We start from the raw sequence: 23,335 nt of genomic DNA on the forward strand, positions 1-23,335 counted from the left end.
AACCATTGTTATGCTCATAATTATAGATGTTATCCTCATATCCTGGCCTTCAGTCATTGTTAAAGTCTTAGGTACGAGTGACAGGCAGGGTCAGATATTCATTCCTCTCCGGTGTATAGGCTAAGAATACACTGATGTGGAGTCTGATGACCCATGAAATATGAGCACTCACACAGACATGGGAGCTGTTGCTTGCACTTGTAGAGGGCAGAGATTTGCTTCATGTTAACGAGCCTGTTGGGTTGAAAGCTGCTGGATTTACTGTACGTTTATGGCATTATGTGGATTTATTTATGAACTTACAAAGGAGATTTAGCTTTCTATGTGATGTGATATATTCGTATATTCGATACATTCACATTTTATTTTATTTTAACGGGTTATTTCACCTTATAGGCACATTTTCCAAAATCTTTTATGTTATTATTATTTATTTATTTATTTATTATTATTTTAACAGGTTATTTCACCTAATAGGCACATTTCCCTAGATTCATCAGTTTAGTTTATTCTATTCTATTTATTTATTTGTTTATTTATATATTTATTTATTTATTTTATTTTTATTTATTTATTTATTTATTTTAAAGGTTATTTCACCTTAAGTGCATCTGTTAAACTTATACTGGATCCATTGAGATCAGTGTATCTTTGAGCTGACAAAGCTTGTTCCTGATAAAGAGCAGGTCTTTGTAACCCACACACACATGCTCAAATCCTATTACATCACATCCTCCATTCATTCCCAGTTCATGATCTGTTCTCTAAATGCACATTACACGTGTGTGTGCTGCTTCCCGTGTCTGGAATACATTACATGCCTGTTTTGACGTCACAATGTCTCTCAGAAACCCCAAGCGTAGCCGCCACTGACCAACATCATAAACTACAATTACAGCTTTTGCTTCTGCAAGCCAGAGTCTGCTTTAACATATTCTTTTCCTGTTTATGCATTTTTGGACATGCCAAAACCTAACATTATAGCATGCTTTATGATCTTTATGGCTCACATACTCTGTTTAAAGGGATAGTTCATACAAAACTTAATATTGCTGTTACTTTATGTACTGTAGGTTATATAGCAAATGCTCATTTGTAGTTGAACTATCTGTTAACAGGTTCTTGTTGAGTGTCCCACACTTTGCCTTGATGAATGATCCAATAAGATCATTTAACTACATTTATTAATTTAGCTAATGCTTTTATCTAGGCAGGTAAATCTGATACAAATTTTAGGAAATACGTGACTCTGGCAAGAATCTTAAAGACGTTATGAACAGCTTAGTTGAAAAATCCCTGAAAAAGTACAAAGAACTAACGAATTGCTGTCATGCGTAGTTGTTTTCTTCACCAGATCAGACAGTTAGTACTGGTCACTAATTTCCGGATTAAATTGAATTCAGAATTACAAGCAGTTGATAGAATTCAATTTGAGTCCTATTTAAATGGCAGTGAAAGCAGCAGTTTGTCTTTTTAAACTTAATTTGAAGCCCCACTAAATAAAGGTAATTTGTTTTGGAAAGTGGTTTGTACTAGCTGTTCTCTGTGTGTAAATTAAATAAAAAGATCTGCCTAAATCTGACTACACTGATCAGATCCAATGTTAGTGTCTACATGCAGAATCTGAGAGCAACTCGAGTACGTTGCAATATGATTTTTTTCACCACATTGCTTGAATAGCTCTTCTTGGAGAAAAACATAACAAAATACAAAAATCTTGAGCAAGAGCTTCACATGTTAAAATGATTTGTGGTTTTAGAAAAATTGTATGCTAAAAAAAGTGTTTACTTTTTACAAATAAAATAGTTCCAAAACTCTATGCAGTATTTGTGTTTAACATGAACTGAAACATCTCACTTTATAAATTAAATTAAATTAATCTTCGATAAAGCTAAGAACAGTATTGTTTTTTTCACCTGAATGCACTAAACTTTATTTACTCCGTAATATGCCTTAAAAATAATGGATATTATTAATAAACCTTTTAATGAATAAACATATAATATGCATTCCAAACTGTGGTGCTTGGGCAGATTAAGCTTTTTACTTCACACCACCTGTGTTGTGACTGTTGGAGATCCACTAATTGGGTTGTAGATGTTGACACTATACTGTGCAGCCCCATAACATACTGTATTTTAATGCATGTGTGAACAATGGCAAAAACAAACTCAAGTGAAAAGATGATATTTTTGAAATGTGAGGCAAGACTTAGTTTACTTCTGTCACCATTTCATTATTACTTCCATTCATATTTTGTGAGTGCTCTGTCTCTTCTCTGGTAAAAACCAAGGAAGTAATTCTAAGTGTGGATTCTTTAGTGGTTTGTTCATTGCTAAATTACACTGGCAGCAACAGCTAAGAGCCAATCCACTAAACATTAGCAGTGGCCTTCTGCCTGAGACAGTTACTACAAGAGGAAGCACACTTTGTTTTGCAGACCTGGTTTTAAAATGCTCTTTCTTATGCAATTTTGGTGCTAAATCAGAGTAATTTGGGAACTACATTTTTTTTATAAAGCAGGTTGAGAATCATTTTTTTGTAAAACAAAACCAGTTTAGAACCACTTATTGTAAAGGAAAATTAGTTGAGCAGTTGAGTCCACTTATGAAGAAAAACAGTAGAAAACATCATGAAGCAACATCATGAAGCAAAAGCAGTTAAGGATATTTTGTAGTAAAATAAAACCAATTAAAACCCTTTATTGTGAAGCAAAACCAATTGGCAATATTTATTGTAAAGTAAGACAAGTCGAGAACCATTTGTCATGAAAAAAATGACATTGCGGTAAATTAAAACAATATATCGTAAAGTTAAAACAGCTGAGAAGTGATACCAGTTCACTCATTATAAGCAAGACCAGTTGAGAACCACTCATTGTAAAGCAAGACCAGTTGAGGACCAATTATCACAAAATAAGACCAGTAGAGAAACGCTTACCTTGAAGCAAAACCAATACAGAACCACTTATTTTAAAGTAGACTAGGTGAGAGACGCACATTGTTCAGTAAGACCAGTTGAGAAGCACTTACTGTATCTTAAAGCAAAGGCAATAGAGAATGACTTATTGTAAAGTAAGACCAGTTGAGAACCTCTTATTTTGAAGCAAAGCCAACAGAAAACCACTTATTGTAAAGCAAGACCAGTCGAGAGCCACTTATCTTGAAGCAAAGCCAATAAAGAACAACTTATTGTAAAGCAGGACCAGTTGAGAACCTTTTATCTTGAAGCAAAGCCAATAGATAAACACTTACTGTAATGCAATGCCAGTTGAGAACCACTTATCATAAAGCAAACCCAGCTCAGAACCACTTAACGTAGAGACCAGTTGAGAACCATTTACCTTGAAGCAACGCCAATAGAGAACCACTTATTGTAAAACAGGACCAGTTGAGAACCTTTTATCTTGAAGCAAAGCTAATAGATAGACACTTATTGTAATGCAAGGCCAGTTGAGAACCACTTATCATAAAGCAAACCCAGCTGAGAACCACATAACGTAGAGACCAGTTGAGAACCACTTATCTTGAAGCAACGCCAATAGAGAACCACTTATTGTAAAGCAAGACCAGTTGAGAGCCACTTATCTTGAAGCAAAGCCAATCAAGAACCACTTATTGTAAAACAGGACCAGTTGAGAACCTTTTATCTTGAAGCAAAGCCAATAGATAGACACTTATTGTAATGCAAGGCCAATTAAGAACCACTTATCATAAAGCAAACCCAGCTGAGAACCACTTAATGTAGAGACCAGTTGAAAACCACTTATCTTGAAGCAACGCCAATAGAGAACCACTTATTGTAAAGTAAGACCAGTTGAGAACCTCTTATCCTAAAGCAAAGCCAATAGAGAGTCAATTATTGTAAATTAAGACCAGTTGAGAACCTCTTATCTTGCAGCAAAGTCAACAGAGAACCACTTATTGTAAAGCAAGACCAGTTGAGAACCTTTTATCTTGAAGCAAGCCCAGCTGAGAACCACTTAACGTTGAGAACCACTTATCTTGAAGCAAAGCCAATAGAAAGCCACTTATAGTAAAGAAAGACCAGTTGAGAACCTCCTATCTTGAAGCAAAGCCAATCGAGAACCACTTATTGTAAAGTAAGACTAGTTGAGAAACACGTATTCTAAAGCAAGACCTGCTAAAAACCGCTTATCTTAAAGCAAGACAAAATGGGGAACCACTTATTTTAAAGCAAGACCAGTTGAGAACCTTTATCTTGAAGCAAACCCAACAGGATAGACACTTATTGTAAACCAAGGACCACTTATCATAAAGCAAGACAAGTAGAGACAATTATCTTAAAGCAAAACCAATTGAGAACCACTTATTTTAAAGTAAGACAAAGCGAGAAACACACATTCCTAAGCAAGACCTGTTGAGAACCCGTTATCCTGGAGCATAACCAATAGAGAACCACTTATTGTGAAGCAGGACCGGCTGAAAGTGACTTATTGTGAAGTAAAACTATTTTAGAACCTCCTATCTGAATGGAGTGTTCCGAGAAAGTGACTGAACGAAGGAGAGAGTCACTTTCACACAGCTGTTTTTCCAGGACTGTCGAGGGGTACATCCTGAAATAGCGTTGCCAGAGACGCAACAGCATTCCTCAGCAGCTCTGTCTAACACACAGGCTGTCGAATATCCTTTCCTACCTTCCTTGCTGTAGCCTATTCCTACATTACTCTTTTTAAATACATTCTCCGCACGTTCATGCACTCTTCACCCTTCACTCCCAGCAGCTTCATCCAGACCTGTCAAGATTGTCCTCGTCTGCCTTGGTTGCATAATCAAGCCCGGCATTCAGGATGTTTCAGTTCTATCAGAAAGATGTTTTCCATTAGCTTAAGCACCTGAAATGAGAGTTTTTGCTGAGTTTATGTCCACAGTAGGCTTGTCTTCTTAAACTGACAAACAAAATTCACGCATGAACTTAATCTGTACAATGAGCTTTTGTTTAAAATCTGAAAGACAGCTCATTTAGTGTGTTTTTGCTTTGTAGAGACTAACAACCATCAGCATGAGCCAGTCAGTGGTCCGGTTGACCTGCTACCTGTCTCATGGAGCTCAGACTGAGTGGGACCATTGTTTTTTGGCACCATCTGTCTGTGCTTTTGACATAATGTCAAGTGTGGGACAGGTTAGGCTGTCTGGAGTCCAAGATGTGGAAATTTAAGCAAACTCTTGAGGTGCCGTATGTGTTTTGACCAACAATTTCTGTCAACTGCCTCCTGCTTTTACAGAAAATTATGCAGTGCAGACTTTAATGGCTAAAGTAGCAAGTCAAGGTTATGAAAGAAGACAGCGCTGTCAAGTTTTCCATATGTGCAGCACTGTATCCTTTTAGCATAGACTATGCCAGCATATGGATTTGGCACATTTTTGTGTCTACTCTATTTCAGATACTTTCAAAGCACAGAGTAGCTACTGCTAACATGATTTAGATAATGGTGTTTTGATTTGTCAAGGAATTCTGCTGTGTTTAATCTCAGTTTATACAGTCTGGCGACTTCTTTCCTAATTGCCTCATGATGTTTTGGGGAAAACAGTAGATGAATACTTTAGGCTACGTTTACATGACAACAATGTAGCCAAAAACTGAAAAAAAATATTTCCTTGCATTTTCTCTGAGAAAAATGGTCCATTTGTTAAAGCATTTACTAACATTAGGAAAGTATGAATAAGCTTGTAAAGCGCTAATTAATAATAGTTCAGCATTGACATTCAACATGCATTGTTAAAATCTAAAATTGTGCTTGCTAACATTAGCTAATGCACTTTCAGTCAACATGAACTAACGTTATTGAACTTAACATTGTCTAACGTTAACAAAGATGAATAAATACTGTTAACTGTATTACTAATAATTTGTTCATGTTAGTAAATACATTAACTAATGGACCATTATCTTAAAGTGTTACTTTTCTCTTGTTCCCTTGTATTTTCACATTTACACAACCACACTTTAAAAACTATTCTGTAAAAATGATAAAAAAAAACAGTTTTGAGTTTTGGTGCTGTCACCTTGTTAATAAACAGTACCTGTAGGGAAGTGACGACTGTGCGTTGTGTAGAATGTACAATTTATTGTGTATACATTGCAAGATGTCTCATTGTGTCTCCAATGTTGGTTGTAATGTGAGGTAAATCCACACTTTACTGATGAAGTTTTAGCAAACACTTGAGAAACAAAAGCACTACTTTGTATTCCACCACACAGTGGGGTTAGCACTGTCATTTCACAGCAAGAAAGTTGCTGGTTCGAGTTCCAGGCTGGGCCAGTTGGCGTTTCTGTGTGGAGTTTGCATGTTCTCCCTGTGTTTGCATGGGTTTTCTCTGGGTGCTCCGGTTTCCCCTCCAGTCAAAAGACATGCGGTTTAGGTGAATTGTGGTTAATAAAAGGTCAACTTTAAAGGTAATTAAAGTTAAATAAAGGTAAACATTGTGTTTTCCAGTACTGGGTTGCAGCTGGAAAGGCATCCACTGCGTAAAACATATGCTGAAATTGTTGGCAGATCATACTTCTGTGGCTACTCCTGATGAATAAGGGACAAAGCCAAAGGAAAATGAATTACTAAATATTACTAAATGTATTTCACCATTGTTGTCTGTTTGTTTGTGCATTCCTTTAATCTACACCTCCTTTAAACATGCACTATGTAAGCACATGACATCATTGTTTTCAAAGATTCTCATCTTTTGGGTGTTTACAGAGACACGACAACTGACTGTGTTTTCAAAAACATGATTTATGCCTTTTCAGTCACAAAATCTCTTTTGTCATGTAAACAAACAGGTGAAATTGTAAATAGTATTCCCATTTTTGGCTGAAAATGATGTAATGTTAACAACCCCTTAATGGGCAATTTATTTCCATTCATTTTTTTAGGATCCAGGAATAACAGTTCTTTCAAACAATTGCAGTCTGAGCACTACCTATAAAGCCCAAAGTATATTTTCACCATCCGCAATGGTCCTTGTGATGCAATTTCCTCTATCAGGAGTGTTCGTGGATGTTCACACACACCATCCATGTGCAGCCCAATTATTCTGTCCACACAGATGGTAGGCACACACAGTTGTGTGGGGAATGCTGAGGTAGTCCATTACTACTCCACGTGCTGAGTACTGCACTTTGTGGTTGAGTATACTATGAAACAGAGGCATATTTCTACAGGGGACAAGGAGGACACAACATATTTTTAAATTAATATGTTATGATTTTAAAAGAATGTGACCAAGCAGGACACTGTGTGTCTGTGTGTGTTTATGCGCATGTCCAAGTCCAGGAACTTTGCATGCATGCTTTAAAGAAAGGGAGTCCAAACTCTGTCCTGGAGGGCCAGTGTCCTGCATATTTTAGGTTCAACCCCAAGTAAACGCATCTTAACCGGCTAATCAAGCTCTTTCTAGATATACAAAAATTTGCAGGCAGGTGTGTTGAAGGAAGTTGGAGCTAAACAATGCAGGACACCGGCCCTTCTAAACTGAGTTTGAGCACCCCTGCTCTAAAGCATAGCTCTCAAACTCGATTCCTGGAGGACCGCAGCTCTGCATATTTTTGCTCCAACCCCAATCAAACACAGCTGATCCAACTAATCAAGGTGTTCAAAACTACTAGTAACGAATATGCAGGTGTGAGTTAGAGGTGGTTGGAGCTAAACTATGCAGAGCTGTGGCCCTCCAGGAATTAAGTTAGAGACCATTGCTCTAAAAAATAGCTCTCCAAACATCATAATGAGAAGGCATTACATTTGTGGAACAATCAAGCATGAAATGCCGAGCAGAAATAGATGATAAAACATGGCTAAAAAAGGGAGATGTGAGTTCAGTGTAGAGATCTACACAGGACTAAATTTTGAATCCAGATTTTAGCCCGAACCCGACCACTCCCGCTTATATTCAGCATTTGTTGTTCCGCTGCTCGACCCGCCCCATTTTCTACCCGCCACGCAAGTTCCCGCTAACGAGCCGGGGGAGAACAAAACCAAAAACCACCCAGCTATACAGAGTCCAGACAGCCTATAACAAGCTGTTCAGCCTATAACAAGCGCTTTATTCGGAAATTTATTCCTGCACCGCAGAAACCTGGTCAGGTCTCGCGGTACAGCGCTGGAATGCAGACCGCTAGTTCAGTGTATTAGATCAGGTCAGGAAAATCATATCTTCTGTCTGACAGAATCTGTCTACACCTGCTGATGCTAGTCTAACATTTAGGAATCAGTGCTGCACAGAATATTGGCACAAGAAATGTAATTGTTTTTCATTAACTTATCATGTTTATGCATGAAAGACATCTATTAAAGTAATGATCAACAATTTTATAATATTTGCCTACATATTAACTTTCCTGCTGTCTTCTGCAGTTATTGCAAAATATTGGTTCACCACTGTTCATTAAGTTTTTTTCTTTGACATTTTCAGGTTAGTTTGAAGTACAGGTTTGTTTAGTCAACTTAATTATGTTTTGGATTTTTAATTCTCAAATCAAAGTTACACCATTGCTTTGAATATTATTGGCTTACACAATAATAAAATTGTTAAATCACTAAAACTTTAACTTGACAACAAATATGATTGGTTATTTTGTTTGGATGCACCAATATGGACATTTTGGCTGATACCAAAGACTAATAACACTTTATATACTGTATAAAAGCTAATAAAAAGCTAAACTTGCAAAATACAAGAGAACTGCGAGTTTACCTCCCCACCCCTCAACTGTTCCTTCAAAACTCAGTTGGTTTATACTTGTCCATAGAAATGGTCCAAAATCGGTCCAGTAATGTTTTATTTTTCAGATGGTCACTGATTTGCACTTCCAGTTGATGCTTACCATTGACTTCCATAGTATGTTCCCCATACTATGGAAGTCAGTGGTGAGTTTGAGCTGTTCGAATACTATAATTTTTTTTTTACAATAATACGAATGAAACATTTGTGAACCAAACTACTTCTTCAAAGCTCAATTGGTTTATACTTGTCTATAGAAATGGTCCAGAATCGGTCTAGTAACATTTTATTGTTCAGATGGTCATAACTGATGTCCACCACATTCCCCCATAAATTCATATACAGATGTTAATTTTTTCCCATACTGCCAACATTTTTTTTTTTTTAGCAGTTTATGAAGTGTCTCTTATTGTACTCAGTCAAAACAATCTTGGCTGTTTTTTATTTCTTTTTGGGGCAATAACAACAGCACAATGATATATCACTAAGATGTTTCATGCATCACTTCTCACTTGCCAAATTGATCCAGAAGGATGTCCTATTTTGGTAAATTGCATCAACAAGTTCTTCAACTTCAAAGGAAAGAGACTGAAGGTCCAAATAACTCTAGATTACACCAGGTATTCTCAACTCAAAGATTGGTTAACAATGTTGTTTTGAATTCTCAGCCACTAAAGTCACTTTCAACTTGAATGTGGTTCATTTTCAGTTGACACAGACCTGTCCCACAAGTCACAGTGTATAAAGCTCTTTTATGTGCCATCATGTATGAACATGAATAAACAGACCCATAAATTTACTTGAAATATGTGTCTACTCAACAGACCCGAAGGCTGACAAAAGTGGAACGGCAGCGTTTTAGTGAAGAGGTGGAGATGCTAAAGTGCCTGCAGCATCCAAACATCGTCCGATTCTACGACTCCTGGAAGTCCACCATGAAAGGGCACAAGTGCATTATCCTGGTGACGGAGCTCATGACGTCAGGGACGCTAAAGACGTAAGTTCTGTTGGTGCAAATTTGCTGCAAAAGTGTTTGCAGATGGTGTGGCTGTTAGAGGTGCCAGTACACGACAGGAAAACATGCCTCTCGTAAGTGCATAGCTGCTTCTTCTAACACACTGATGTTCAACTTATTTTTTTTTTATTTTTTCCCCTCAAATCAGCAACTGCACTTTGGCATTTTTATTAAGAGCGGACAAGCTGACAACTGCAGAATAATTGGAGGCATTTGGAGAAGTGTCTTGCTCAGTAAATGGAAGATTATTTTGCCTCACTCCCACGCACAACTTCTGAACCATAGTTTAAATTTATATCACTGTTCGCATATTTTATGAAACAAATCAGACAGCACTGCTCATTAATGGGTCCCAAATGGCATTACCCTTTTTTGACACTTTTTGTTGCACAGATTGGGGCAAGTTACGCTGCAGATGCTTTTAAATGAAAGAAAGGAAAAAGAAATAGAAGTTCACTGCTATGTTCCAATCTTAATGCTTTTGTTCTAAATGCCAGCTGCCTATATAGTCCACCAAAACACCGATCTGCATTGAACTGAACTGAACTGAACTTACGATTGATTTCAGTAGAGTGTGGCATTAGCATGTTGCTAAGCTAATATTCAAATAATACTCTGCAAATTCATTCTGGAATTGCCTTCTTTGCAAAGCATATGTGAAGCTGCCTTTACATTTACATAAGAATAGCTTAAAACATTAGTATTTCCCTTGATTTGTAAAACTTTTCACATTTACACAACATTTTCAACATGATCTAGCCTAGTGATTAGTGCGTTGACACATACTGTAGCACTGAGGCGATCGTGGCAACCTGAGTTCAATTGCCGGCTCGGGATCCTTTGTTGATCCACCCCCCATCTCTTCTCCCCACACTTTCCTGTCTGTACATCTTCACCATCCTATCAATAAAGGTAAAAAAAAATCCTAAAAAAAAAAAAAAAAAAACCTTTTTGTGAAAATGCCCAAAAGTGTTGTATTACATATACCAGTATGCCAGTATTTGTAGCTGTCACTTTGTTTGTAATCAGTATCTATAGGGAAGTGATGACATGTCTATGGTCGCACAGAACTAGTGCGCATGTAGAATTTGATGTGTTTAGCCCAGTGGTGGGCAATCTCGGTCCATGGAGGGCCGGGGTCCTGCACAGTTTAGCTCCAACCCTATTCAAACAGACCTCCCTATAGAGTTCAAGTGATCTTGAAGACACTGATTAGTTTGTTCAGGTGTGTTTGACTAGTGTTGGAACAAAACTCTGCAGGGACACCGGCTCTCGAGGATCAAGTTTGCCCATCCCTGGTTTAGCCTATATGATGCTTCTCCGCTGTTGGTTGTACACATTGCAACCAAGTTGAAACAACAACACAACCAGGTCTGTTTATTCTGCTTGGCTTTAATCGACACATGTCTAACATGTACCAAGCATGGGCATGACATCACTGTTTTCAAATTTTGTGGCTAAAAACTTTGTTGTGCCCCTTAGATTTTCACAAGACTATGCCTATTAGAACGAAATGACACTAAAATTAAACTTCTAGGGTCTCTTGAAATGCTGCTTCTGTAGGTGGTCTTCTAGATTTTGGAACAGAGCTATTGTTGTTTGTAATTGTTTTAAAGGGAATCTTGTTTGCTGTTTCCTTGTAGGTATCTGAAAAGGTTCAAAGAAATGAAGCTGAAGCTTCTCCAGCGATGGAGTAATCAGATCTTGAAAGGCCTTCACTTCCTGCACACCCGAACACCTCCCATAATTCACAGAGACCTTAAATGTGACAACATCTTCATCACTGGCCCAACTGGATCTGTTAAGATTGGAGATTTGGGCCTAGCCACCCTCAAGAGTGCCTCTTTTGCCAAAAGTGTCATCGGTGAGCTATAAACAAAATGCACAGTCTCAGTTTAGTACTTCATTTTAATCATTACAGTGTTTTCCTAGTCCATTCAGAACACCATTTCTTTGACCTTCTCAAGAGTGTAACAGTGAACAGTACAGTAAACAGACCTGGAGCCACCTCTACTATGGGCTTATCTTGTTTGTTTACTTGGTCTAGCTGTATTTATGGCCCAACAAGTGCTTGACACAGATTCTTCTCCTCGCCTACTTGCGCTACTGCATATATCACGTTAGCTCATTAGCTTAACATTGGTTTGACACGGTTTACAATCTGATCTGTTCACGCTCAGATTAGAAGTTCAATGGCATGAATAAATAAAGAATGTGTGACCTAGTTCATCAAGCCTAAACAATAGCTCAAGTTCCCAGACCTGAGGTGTCAAGGTTTGCTTGTTCAGGATCTTAAATGTTTGTGGACATCTTCCACTTTAAAATTAGGTCAGATCTCAAACATTTGGTGGCTCTGGGATCATTGCTGTGCTATTTTACTCCATGTTCTTTGTTGCTTTGATTAAAACTCACCTTTCAAATGACTCCTTACTTATTGGTATTATTTTTTGCTCATGCACAGGAACTCCCGAGTTCATGGCTCCAGAGATGTATGAGGAAAAATATGACGAGGCTGTGGACGTTTATGCCTTTGGCATGTGCATCCTAGAGATGACCACATCAGAATACCCATACTCTGAGTGCCAAAACGCTGCACAGATCTACCGCAAAGTCACCAGTGTAAGTCAACCCTTTGCATAGTTATATATAAGGTGTATAAAAAATGTAGCATAACATATATGAATACAAGCACTATACAATATATTCTGGAAAAGCTTGGAAGGTTGGAAAAATAATATGGAAGCCAATGGCTGTTTTTTTCCCAACATTCTTCCAAATATCTTGTATTATGTTTAAGAGGAAAACAAAATTCACAGATTGAAACATGTGGAGGGTGAATAAATGGTGTTTCATGTTTGGTCTCTTTAAATTTGATGTCATAGCCTTGGGCTGCATTTATTATATTATTTACCATGAAAGCAGACTGCACTGTCTTTTCATTATAAAGTTAATTGTTAATTTTTATTATTATTTTTTAAAATTTATTTATCAGGATCCCCATTATTCTTCCAGGGGTCCATTGAACACCAGACAAAATTACAATAATCCATAACAACAAAGACTAAAAAAAAAACATAAAAACCCAAAATTTTTACATAACATTATTATCAACAATCCATTTAATATTATGCCATTAAATAGTTCTTATAGTTTCAAATAGTTCCACTTTCAAACACACATACTGAAGCTTGTGTAATTAGCTTTGTGAAACTCTACATTGTTTCTCAGCTCTCCATTGCGCACTTCAATGGCTATCTTCCCTCAAATCACCTCTAAAGCTTTACAAGTTTGCTTATGGTTGTGTGCAGCCTTCATGAGGCTCTTGATGACATTTCATTGCAACGAGGGGACAATTAATGCATCTCTCTTTAGCTGTATCTCCACCAAGATGGAGCTTTTTTTGTATGGCACCAGATCTTTACTTAATTTCTGGTTAATCCTGGAATTCAAGTTGATCTCATTGCTTCCAATATATCATTTCATATCGTGCAATGGTAACCACAATCTTGGGTGAGCATGGAGTTGCACAGTTCTTCAATATCTTCCATAAGGCAAGACTTTCTCTATAGCAATGATTCATTAAAAGGCAAGTAAAGGGGAATAATATACACACCACAAACCACACAGTTAAACAGATCTAGAACAACACTAGCAGCATTGTTGAATACAGAAGCCCTAAAGGAGCATTTGTTATTTTGGTGGGAAAATTGCCTGATTTAATTTTTCTTTTTCTGCCTGGAACCTCAAGTATCATTTCGGTCCCATTTATTAAGTTTTTAATGGCCAACACATGTTGAAGAAACCATTTTTAATTTATCAAACTTCATATTGATGTAATCTGCAGGCTCCCTATCTGCTTCTGTAATAGTGGATTTAGGCTATGTTTACACATCAACAATCAGTATATTTTTTATACAAGTGGCATCATTGCCAAAACTAACAATCACTGTTCTCATAAATTTTCAAATGAAACTACAATTGCTATATGTCATTTGTAATGAGGTGACATAGTGGCTCAGTGGCTAGCACTGTAGCCTCACAGCAAGAAGGTGACTGGTTTAAATCCCGGCTGGACCAGTTGGCATTGCTGACATTTGGAGTTTGCATGTTCTCCCCATGTTGGTTTGTGTTTCTGCTGGTTGCTCTGGTTCACCCCACAGTCCAAAGACATGCACTGTAAGTGAATTGGGTACAAACAAAATTGGTCATAGTGTATGAGTGTGTGTGTAAATGCGAGAATGTATTTGTGTTTCCCAGCAATATGTTGCAGCTAGAAGGGCATCCGCTGCATCAAACATGTGCCAGAATAGTTGGCGGTTAATTTCATCGTGGCAACCCCTTAAAATAAGGGTCTAAGTCGAAGGAAAATGAATGAATTTGTAAGTAAACACTACATGGATTTTTGGTCCTGTAGTCCGCCGTTTGTTGGTTGTCAAGCACTTGTGCGTGTCTATAGAGTAAACACATAATAAACGTGCATGACCATGCAAAATTGTGTTTTTGTAGTGTAAATTGACACAATAATGGCATTGTTTAGTAAGTAGTGGTGTGGTGGCGCACTGAGTAGCGCAGTCACCTCAGAGCAAGAAGGTCGCTGGTTCGGCCTCGGCATTTCTATGTGGAGTTTGCATGTTCTCTCAGAGTTCGCGTGGGTTTCCTCCGTTTGCTCTGGTTTCCCCCACAGTCCAAAGACATGTGCTATAGATGAAGTAAATAAGCTAAATTGCCTGTTGTTTACAGTATGTGTGTGAATTCAAGAGTGTGTGGATGTTTCCCAGTGATGGGTTGCAGCTGGAAGGGTATCTGCTGTATAAAACATATGTTGGAATAAACCATCCAATCTCTGTCAAATCTCGGTCAAAGACAACATATGCAAATCTAAAAAAAATCAATGTAAATGTAATTGCAACATTATTGTTTGTAGTTTATACTCTTTTGTTAGCATCATTAGCATTAGCCTTTGTAATTTCGCACCTGTTTTGGCTTCTCTTCATTTCCTGGCTCATTCAAGCACATTATATTATCCTGTACAATATCACAGTTAGGGGGCGTCACGGTTTGCGCAGTGGTTAGCATGATTGCCTCACAGATAGAAGGTCGCTTGTTTAAGCCCTGGCTCGGTCAGTTGACAATTCTGTGGGGATGTGCTTGTTCTCCCCATGTTTGCGTGGGTTTCCTCCGGCTGCTCTGGTTTCCCCCCACAGTCCAAAGACATGCAGGTATAGGTGAATTGAATAAACTAAATTGTCCGCAGTGTATAAGTGTGAATGATTGTGTATGCATGTTTCCCAGTGATAGGTTGCAGCTGGAAGGGCATCCGCTGCGGAAAACATATGCTGGAAAAGTTGGCCACCCCAGATTAATAAAAGGACTAAGCCAAAAAGAAAATGAATGAATGAATATCATGGTTAAGTGTTTATGACAATATATTCATTCAGTCTTCAATCAGCATGCCCTTTGGTTGTGTTTTGTTTGTAGCTTACACTCTTTTTAGCATAGTTAGCATTAGCTGCTTTCACACCTGTTTTGTCTTCTCTTCATTTCCTAGCTCATTCAAGGACATAATATTTTCCTGTACTATATCACAGTTAAGCGTTTATGACATTGCATCCATTCAGTCTTCAGTCAGCATGTCCTTTGGTTGTGTTTTGTTCCTGTTTTCTCCTCGCAGATTAGTGTTATGTCAAGGTCGGGCCGTATCAGATTTAGCTGATAAGGAAAGAGGAAGGAAAGCATAAGTTAAATGGATGCAGTCATTTGTGTGTCTGACATGACAAACCAGACGTCACCTTATGTCCTGCTGTTCCTCATACAGTAGCGGAGGGACTTTGTGGGATGTGTGGCTATTACCTTTGAAGTCGGCGAGCAGAAATTACATGGTTGATCGGAGAGGACATTTCCATTTTCCAGAACACACAGTGATAAGGATAAGGAGAGACAGAGACATGACACCTCGCTACAGTGAAAATTGCATCTCTTTGCAATTTTTTTGCAGCATTTTAAACCGAATTGGTTTTCTTCTGATGCAAACAGATACAACTGTGTAATGTGTGCAGGCCTGGTTAAGAAAAAAGGGAAGAAAACATGAAGCCAGATCAGTATCAAAAATAACAAATTTACTAAATACAATTCATACACAATTCACATTTACAAAATTTAAATTCATAATTCCAATAGACAGTTCTTAAATACACAATTCGTAAGTTCAAAATACAATTCATGAATATGCAAATGCAATTTATAAATTTAAAACACAAATCACAAATATGCAAATATAATTTGTAAATGTAAAACACAATTTATGAATTGAAAACACAATTCGTAAATATGCCATATAAAAATCAAAACAATTAATAAATATGCAAATCCAATCCACAAATTCAAAACAATTCAAAAATGCACAAAACACAATTCGTAAATTCTAAACACAATTAATAAAATGCAAATACAATTCATAAATAAAAACAAAGTTCATAGATATGCAAATATAATTATTAAATACTAAACACAATCCATAAATATGGAAATACAATTCATGAATTCAAAATGCTATTCATAAATATGCAAATCCAATTGGTAAATTCGAAACACAATTCATAAATACAGAGCACAATTCATGAATTGAAAACCCAATTTATATATACACAAATCCAATTCATAAATACACAAAAGACATTTTGTAAATACACAAATCCAATTCATAAATTCAAAACACAATTCATAAACATGCAAATCCAATTCGTAAATTCAAAACACAATTCATAAATACACAAAAACACAATTCATAAATATGCAAATGTAATTCATGAATTCAAAACACAATTCATAAATGCACAAAAACACAATTCATAAATATGCAAATGTAATTCATGAATTCAAAACACAATTCATAAATGCACAAAAACAATTAATACATTCAAAACACAATTCATGAATAAAAAAAAACTAAATTCAGTCATTCATTTTCTTTTCGGCTTAGTCCCTTTATTAATCTGGGATCTCCACAACGGATTGAACCACCAACTCATCCAGCATATGTTTTACGCAGCGGATGCCCTTCCAGCTGCAACCCATTTCTGGGAAAAATCCATACACACTCATTCACACACTTACACAACGGACAATTTAGTCTACCCAATTCACCTATACCGCATGTCTTTGGACTTGTGGGGGAAAACGGAGCACCCGGAGGAAACCCACGCAAATGCGGGGAGAACATGCAAACTCCACACAGAAATGCCAACTGACCCAGCTGTGGCTCGAACCAGCAACCTTCTTTCTGTGAGGTGGTTGCACTACCTACTCCTCTACCGCGTCACCTTCAAAACACAATTCATAAATACGCAAACCAAATTCATAAATTCAAAACACAATTCATGAATGCGCAATTACAAATCATAAATTCAAAACACAATTCATAAATACGCAAATCCAATTTGTAAATTCAAAACACAATGTATAATTTCAAAGCACAGTTTGTAAATTCAAATACATTTATTCATAAATGCATACATCCAATTCCTTTGGGCAAATATTTATGGTTTTTACTTGTGAATTCACATTCTGTTTTCAATTTACAAATTAGATTTGTTCCTTTATGAATTGTGTTTTGAATTCATGAATTGTGTTTTTTCATATTTATGAACTGTATTTTAAATTCATGGATTGGATTTGCATATTTATGAATTATGTTTTGAATTTACTAATAAGATTTTGTAAATGTGGAGTGTGCTGTGCATGTGTTTTTGTATTATTTTTGAGACTGATCTAGCTCCATGATTAATCTCTGAAAAAAATCCTTCTGTTGGTAATAAATATAGATTTAATAATTTAATTGCATTTAAAAAGTCCTTTTGTGTGAGCCTGACCTTAACAATTACTTACAATAGAAAGTCTAAATACAGAATAAAACGGTGATTTTTTTTTTTTTTTCCCATGCGTCTATATCTTGTACATCTGTAATTTGCATTTGTATCTGGTACTGTGTCTGCATTTGCATGTCCATTCACACTGCAGACAGGAGCCAGTCATAAATCATTATTATGACTGTTATTTATTTTACTATAAACGCATGCGTATTAGTTATGCATGACCTAAGAGGTGGACACAAACAATGCGTCGCCCCCTGGCAAGCATGGGAGGGATGCAGATGAGTTCAGTGGGGTAAAGTGGAGCCCGAAGGAGGTAGAACCATGTGCTCGAGCATCAGCTGATCAGAGAATTAGTCTCAAAGCCACATTCATATTTAACCCAGACACTTCCCTGGGTTAATGGAAATCATCCTCTGTATCGCTAGAGGCTGAGAGTGTGGGGTTTTGTGAATCGCTGGTCATGATCTGTGGAGGAAGCGCTTGACCCATGGTGTGTTTTTGAGAGCAAGAATGATGCCGTTGTTTGTAGTTGTTCTGTTTAAACTGCTAACGGGTTTTATTATCTGCATAAGCCTTTTGAGGGATGGAAAAGGAATGTTCAGTTGTTCCTGGAGCAAAGGAAGTTACAAAGGCAGTAGCTTTTTTATGAGGTTTTCAGAAGCACACATTACAGAGACAAAATTACATTTATTTATATTTGTTTGTTTGTTTGTTTGTTTTTCAGGTTTTAAAGATCTCCTTCATTCTTACCAAAATTGTTTATTTGATTGAAAATTCAGTTAGTCCATAATAAATAATAAAATAGTAGCAATATGGGGGTGACACAGTGGCTCAATGGTTAGCACTGTCTCCTCAGCAAGAAAGTAATTGGTTTGAGTACTAGTACTAGAGTCATTTGGCATTTCTGTGTAGAGTTTGCATGTTCTCTCCATGTTTGCATGGGTTTCCTCTAGGTGCACTCCGGTTTCTCCCACAGTCCAAAGACATGCGCTATTTGTGAATTGAATAAACTAAATTGGCTGTAGTGTATGTGTGTTAATGTGAGTGTATGGATGTTTCCTAGTACTGAATTGCAGCTGGAAGGGTGTCCGCTGCATAAAACATTTGCTGGATAAGTTGGTGGTTCAATCCACTGTGGGGAACCCTGATGTATAAAGGGACTAAGCTGAAGGAAAATTAATGAATGAATAGAAGCAATATGGACAATTTTTAGTAAATAGTTACAGTATATCGTGGCTATATATTGTGTAGTTTTGAGTGTGCTTCGTTCAGATGAGTGGGTTTGACAAACCACCTGTTGGATACTGTCTTTCCTCTCTACAGGGGCGTACTGGCCTTAAGGAGCATCAGGACATTTGCTTGTGGCTTGATGGTCAATCGTGAATCAACCCAACCCCCAGGTTGAGGTCATATGGTGAAAATACTGTTCCAGTCCACCACTGTCTCTCTATATGCACCAGGCACTTTATTAGAAACACTTCTATGTTTTCGATGTTGTGTTGTATAGGTAGGATTTGGTCATTTTTTTATTTTGATCTATTTTGTATAGCTGTATTTTTCATATCTAATATTTAAAATTTTTTGTATTGGTCTTAATTTTTATAGCTATAAGTTCTATTTCTATATCTAAAATTGTTTGTGTTTTTACTTGGGATGCATGATATATCAGTGGCCTTATCGGGCAATAAATGATATTTGTAATGTTATCCTCATCGGTTCGATACCAAAATTAAACTGATATCTTTAAGCTGATAAAAGTGTGAAAGATGTATTATGCTTGCTGGTTAATTTACTTAACATGCTAGCTAACTTTGGCTGACTTTTAAAAAATTATTTACAGGTGTTTTGATTGTTAATGTTCAGTGACTTGGTTGTTTCATTTGTGCTTTTTTTGTCTGGTGGCATATTTTATTTATATAAAAGAGTTGGCCATAGAAAATAATAGTTAATTAATAAAGTTCTGAGATAAGTTCAAACTTTTCTGGAGGTAAGATTCTAAAATAAAATCAGCTGTTCAATGTATATGTTTGCAAACATGGAGAATATTGATATTTTTATTTTTATAAACAATATATCGCGAAGCTAACATATCGGCTATCGACCTCCAAAACCACCAAGTTATCGGTTATCGGTATTGGTCAAAAATTCCAAATTGGTGCACCTCTAGTTTTTACATCTTACTATACTCAATCATTTAGATTCTTATGCATTTTTTTATTTGTATGGGAATAACAAAATTTTAATTTGGATTAAAAATACAGCAATAAAATAAAAATGATTTTATTTTACTGTATTTTAGCATTTTAAAATGGAATTAAATCATGTGATGGAATAGATTAGTTATTTGCAGCAACAATTTTAACATTATCCTTTACAAGTAATTCTAATATGGTGATTTGGCGCTCACAAAAAAATCTGTGTTAAAAACAATTAAAAATAAAATAATTTATTTAAGGGATGGATTGTCTTGTTAAAACAATCAATTTTGATAAATGTTAGTTTTTTTAATGACAATTTATTTTATACACCAACTGTGTAGTGTGCGCATGCATGTTTGAGATATGTTAAAAAACTAAAGCAGTTAGAAAGACGAACAGCGGCTTTCAAATATGTTTTCTTGGAAGCACACATAGGGAGCACCAAGGTGGTGTGTTTAGGACTTTACCTTCCCTATATTTCTACTCAGCTTTGATTAAAAATTTAGTGATTAACTTAAATAGAATGCTTTATTGAATTCAAGTGATTGACATGAGTTAATGATCGCCTCAGTCCCCTTTAAATTTCACATTGGCTCCTCCTCTTGCTTAAGCTCATTCTTCACTTTACAGACAGTGGCAGTACAGAACAGAAACAATGTTTTATTGATAGTTCTTATAATATCGTTTTCATAGATACAGTTTACAAAATATCATGTGGAACAATCAGTTTTCAAAAGAATGTAGCCTTTGATGAAGGATGAAATCATTATCTTTTGGCTGCGCGCGTACAAAAGCTCTAAAATGCTACCTTGGGAGGCTGCATTCCAAGACAGGAAGGCATCAAGACATGTCCGAATACAAATTCTGCTTCACTTACTCTAAGAAGGAACTCTCTTCTGAACAATTTACTTAGGCAGTATACATGTGTTCTTTGCTGCACTTGATATCTCACAATCCTGTGCATTTCATTACTGACAGTTGAGTTAAAAAGAAAATAAAAAATAAAAACATGGTGCCTCAAAGCTCCACTTGGATGCCATTTTGTGTGTAAATGTTTGCTTTTGACATACGTTTATCACTTTTAATGGCATTTTGATGGCGAATATTAGTATAATTGTAAGCAAATATTTAAATATACAAAAGTTCTCTCTTTTTTGGAAACAAAATAAATGTACTTGATCATGAATTTGTACTTGCAATTTGCAGTTGTATTTTGTAAATTGCAATTGTAAATAACGTGTAATAATATACATATATAACGTGTTTGTGTTGGAAATCAGGAACATGAGAAGACTTGACTTATTCAGTACTGAAATATCATGCATGTCTATGCAACACTGTGAAAAACCCTACTCCGTTAGTCCATAAATTTAATTTCTATTTGTTTATTATCATTACTTTTCAATTATAGCCTCACTGGGGACTGAACCCTTTTAAAATGAAAATCCCATTGAGTCAGCCCAGGTTTCAACCCAGTTTGGAGACAAATATGGAAATACCTAATTGTTGGGTTTAATTTTTCAATTGCATTTATAATCTAAAAAAGCATTTAAGACACTGAATACTTTATGCCTGCTGTAACTACAGTCTCCCCTCAGCCATCCATTTCTATTTGTGCACATTGGCAAAAACACATGTTTTTTTCGAGGATTGAGGATAAGCTTCAATATTTCTGAGTGTTAAATGCATAAACACAAGCAAACACAATCTTCTATCTCACCGTGTTTGTTTTTCAGATAGGGCTGAGAGGGTGGGCCCTCAAGCGCAACTTTATGAACCATTGCCCTTGCACTTAAAATACTTGTGTTGTTGTGCACTGCGTTTTCTTGGTGTTTTAGGGTTGCTATAGCAATGCGGCTTCTTATTTATTGCATAACCTATCATTGTTTTTCGCTGCTAAAGTCATTATTATCTAAAGAAGAACCACCCGTGTCTCATTCCTAACAAATAACAGCCTTTGGGTGTCGCATCCTGTCATTTAAAAAAAGAACAACATTAATAAAAGTATTTTAATGCAAATAAATGTATATATTAGTATTTTTGTTAAATTCAAATAATGTACTATTATATTGTTTATAATACACACAGACAAGTTTATAATATAATTTTTGTTTAATGTTAATTTTAATAAAATTTAACAAAATTAAACAAACAATAATTAAATACTTCTCTAATACGTATTTAATACAATAATAAGTTATTTGACTACGTTCACACCAAAAGCAGCGAGAGCGTCAAATTAGGCAGAAGTCATTTATTTTCAATGGGAGCCGACGGTGAGGAGCAGCGCGGCACGTCTTTGCCGGTGTTTGGCGTCGAGGTTAGTTGAAATCAAGTCAACTTTATGGTAATGAGCGGTTCGGGGGTAAGCAATCAGAATGTAGAAGTCCACCGCTTGAGAGGAGTCCAAAGAACAGTCACTGTTAACTTTGGTTCTGAACACAGTTGTTCCCAAGGGTTTGATTATCCAATTATTTGCAATGTTTTCTTACAGGAACATGCATTAAAAAGTTACTGCCGAGTTACTGTTGTGCATTAATGTTATTATATATATATATATATATATATATATATATATATATATATATATATATATATATATATATATATATATATATATATATATATATATATATATATATATATTTATATGTACTTTTAAAAAATTGGAAATCTTGTGACAGTACAAAACAGTATTGCTTCAGGATATTTCAGACATATGGACACATTGGATAATTAAGTGGAGCAAAGCCACACCATGTGCAACTTGATTTTCCATTGTTAAATGAATTTAATAAAAAGTGTGCAACATTTTTACGCTAGAAAGCATGTTTTATGTAACTGGTATGAAATGCTGCAAAGGCCCCTTTAAATACGAGATCAATGTAGCAAATTGTGACGCTCTCGCTACTGGAGATGAAGGCAGCAGCGTTGCCGCCAGGTTGGCCAGAGTGACCTTTGACACTCTTACGACCTTTGGTGTGAACGCACAGTAACAGTCAGTGTGGCTCTGGTGCTGTTCAGCAGACAGTGACACTGACATTGATGTTAAACGACCGCAGCGATCAGCTGATCCATTATAGATGGCAACGTGGTGGAGAAAACCTGCTCTGCAGACACGCTCATGTTTGGATCCACAAGTTTTAAGGTTTTATCCCGTCTCTCGGTTGTTACAAAAATAACGTTTGTTGTAACAGCCGAGGGAGAAGAAAAAAAGTTACCTCACAAACACGCCAGCAAGTCAAAAGAGGCCACAGAGAGTGGAAGAGAGAGAGAGAGTTTCAGCTTTCATTTTTTCCTAGCAAACTCACAAGCACTGAATTGTCCACAGTTATCTGCTTTACAGAAGTAGGAGCGTTTTAATTACTCACGGCCTTCTCCCTTGCCATAGTAAGCTACTGCCATATAAATCATGTGTGATAAATAATGTCATTACACAATAACTCGTTATGATTCATACTTGGGGTGTGACAAGATGCCTACTACTCCACAAGATGAAACTAAACACGAGATAGA

At 36.4% G+C, this 23,335-nt stretch overlaps 1 protein-coding gene and 1 long non-coding RNA gene across 3 annotated transcripts in view; one reads left to right on the plus strand and one right to left on the minus strand.

Annotated features, from left to right (window-relative positions):
- wnk4b (WNK lysine deficient protein kinase 4b) overlaps nucleotides 1–23,335 on the plus strand; it is a 108,842-nt gene that overhangs the window by 37,457 nt on the left and 48,050 nt on the right. For both annotated transcript variants that reach the window (XR_015480704.1, XM_087244303.1), the window contains exons 2-4: nucleotides 9,560–9,732; nucleotides 11,394–11,614; nucleotides 12,212–12,369. Coding sequence is in view for 1 of the 2 variants with exons in the window: in XM_087244303.1 (XP_087100429.1) it covers nucleotides 9,560–9,732; nucleotides 11,394–11,614; nucleotides 12,212–12,369 (552 nt within the window). In the remaining variant the exon portion in view is untranslated. The remainder of the gene's footprint in view (nucleotides 1–9,559; nucleotides 9,733–11,393; nucleotides 11,615–12,211; nucleotides 12,370–23,335) is intronic.
- LOC147845610 (uncharacterized) lies at nucleotides 701–5,993 on the minus strand. Its single transcript, XR_015480706.1, has 3 exons — nucleotides 5,891–5,993; nucleotides 3,921–5,629; nucleotides 701–3,253 (listed from the first exon to the last, which is right to left on the minus strand). It is a non-coding gene; the product is annotated as an uncharacterized LOC147845610 (long non-coding RNA).

This window comes from Danio rerio, chromosome 3 (genome assembly GCF_052040795.2).
Source record: "Danio rerio strain M-AB ecotype USA chromosome 3, GRCz13ab, whole genome shotgun sequence".
In the NCBI taxonomy this organism is placed as follows: Eukaryota; Metazoa; Chordata; class Actinopteri; order Cypriniformes; family Danionidae; genus Danio; species Danio rerio.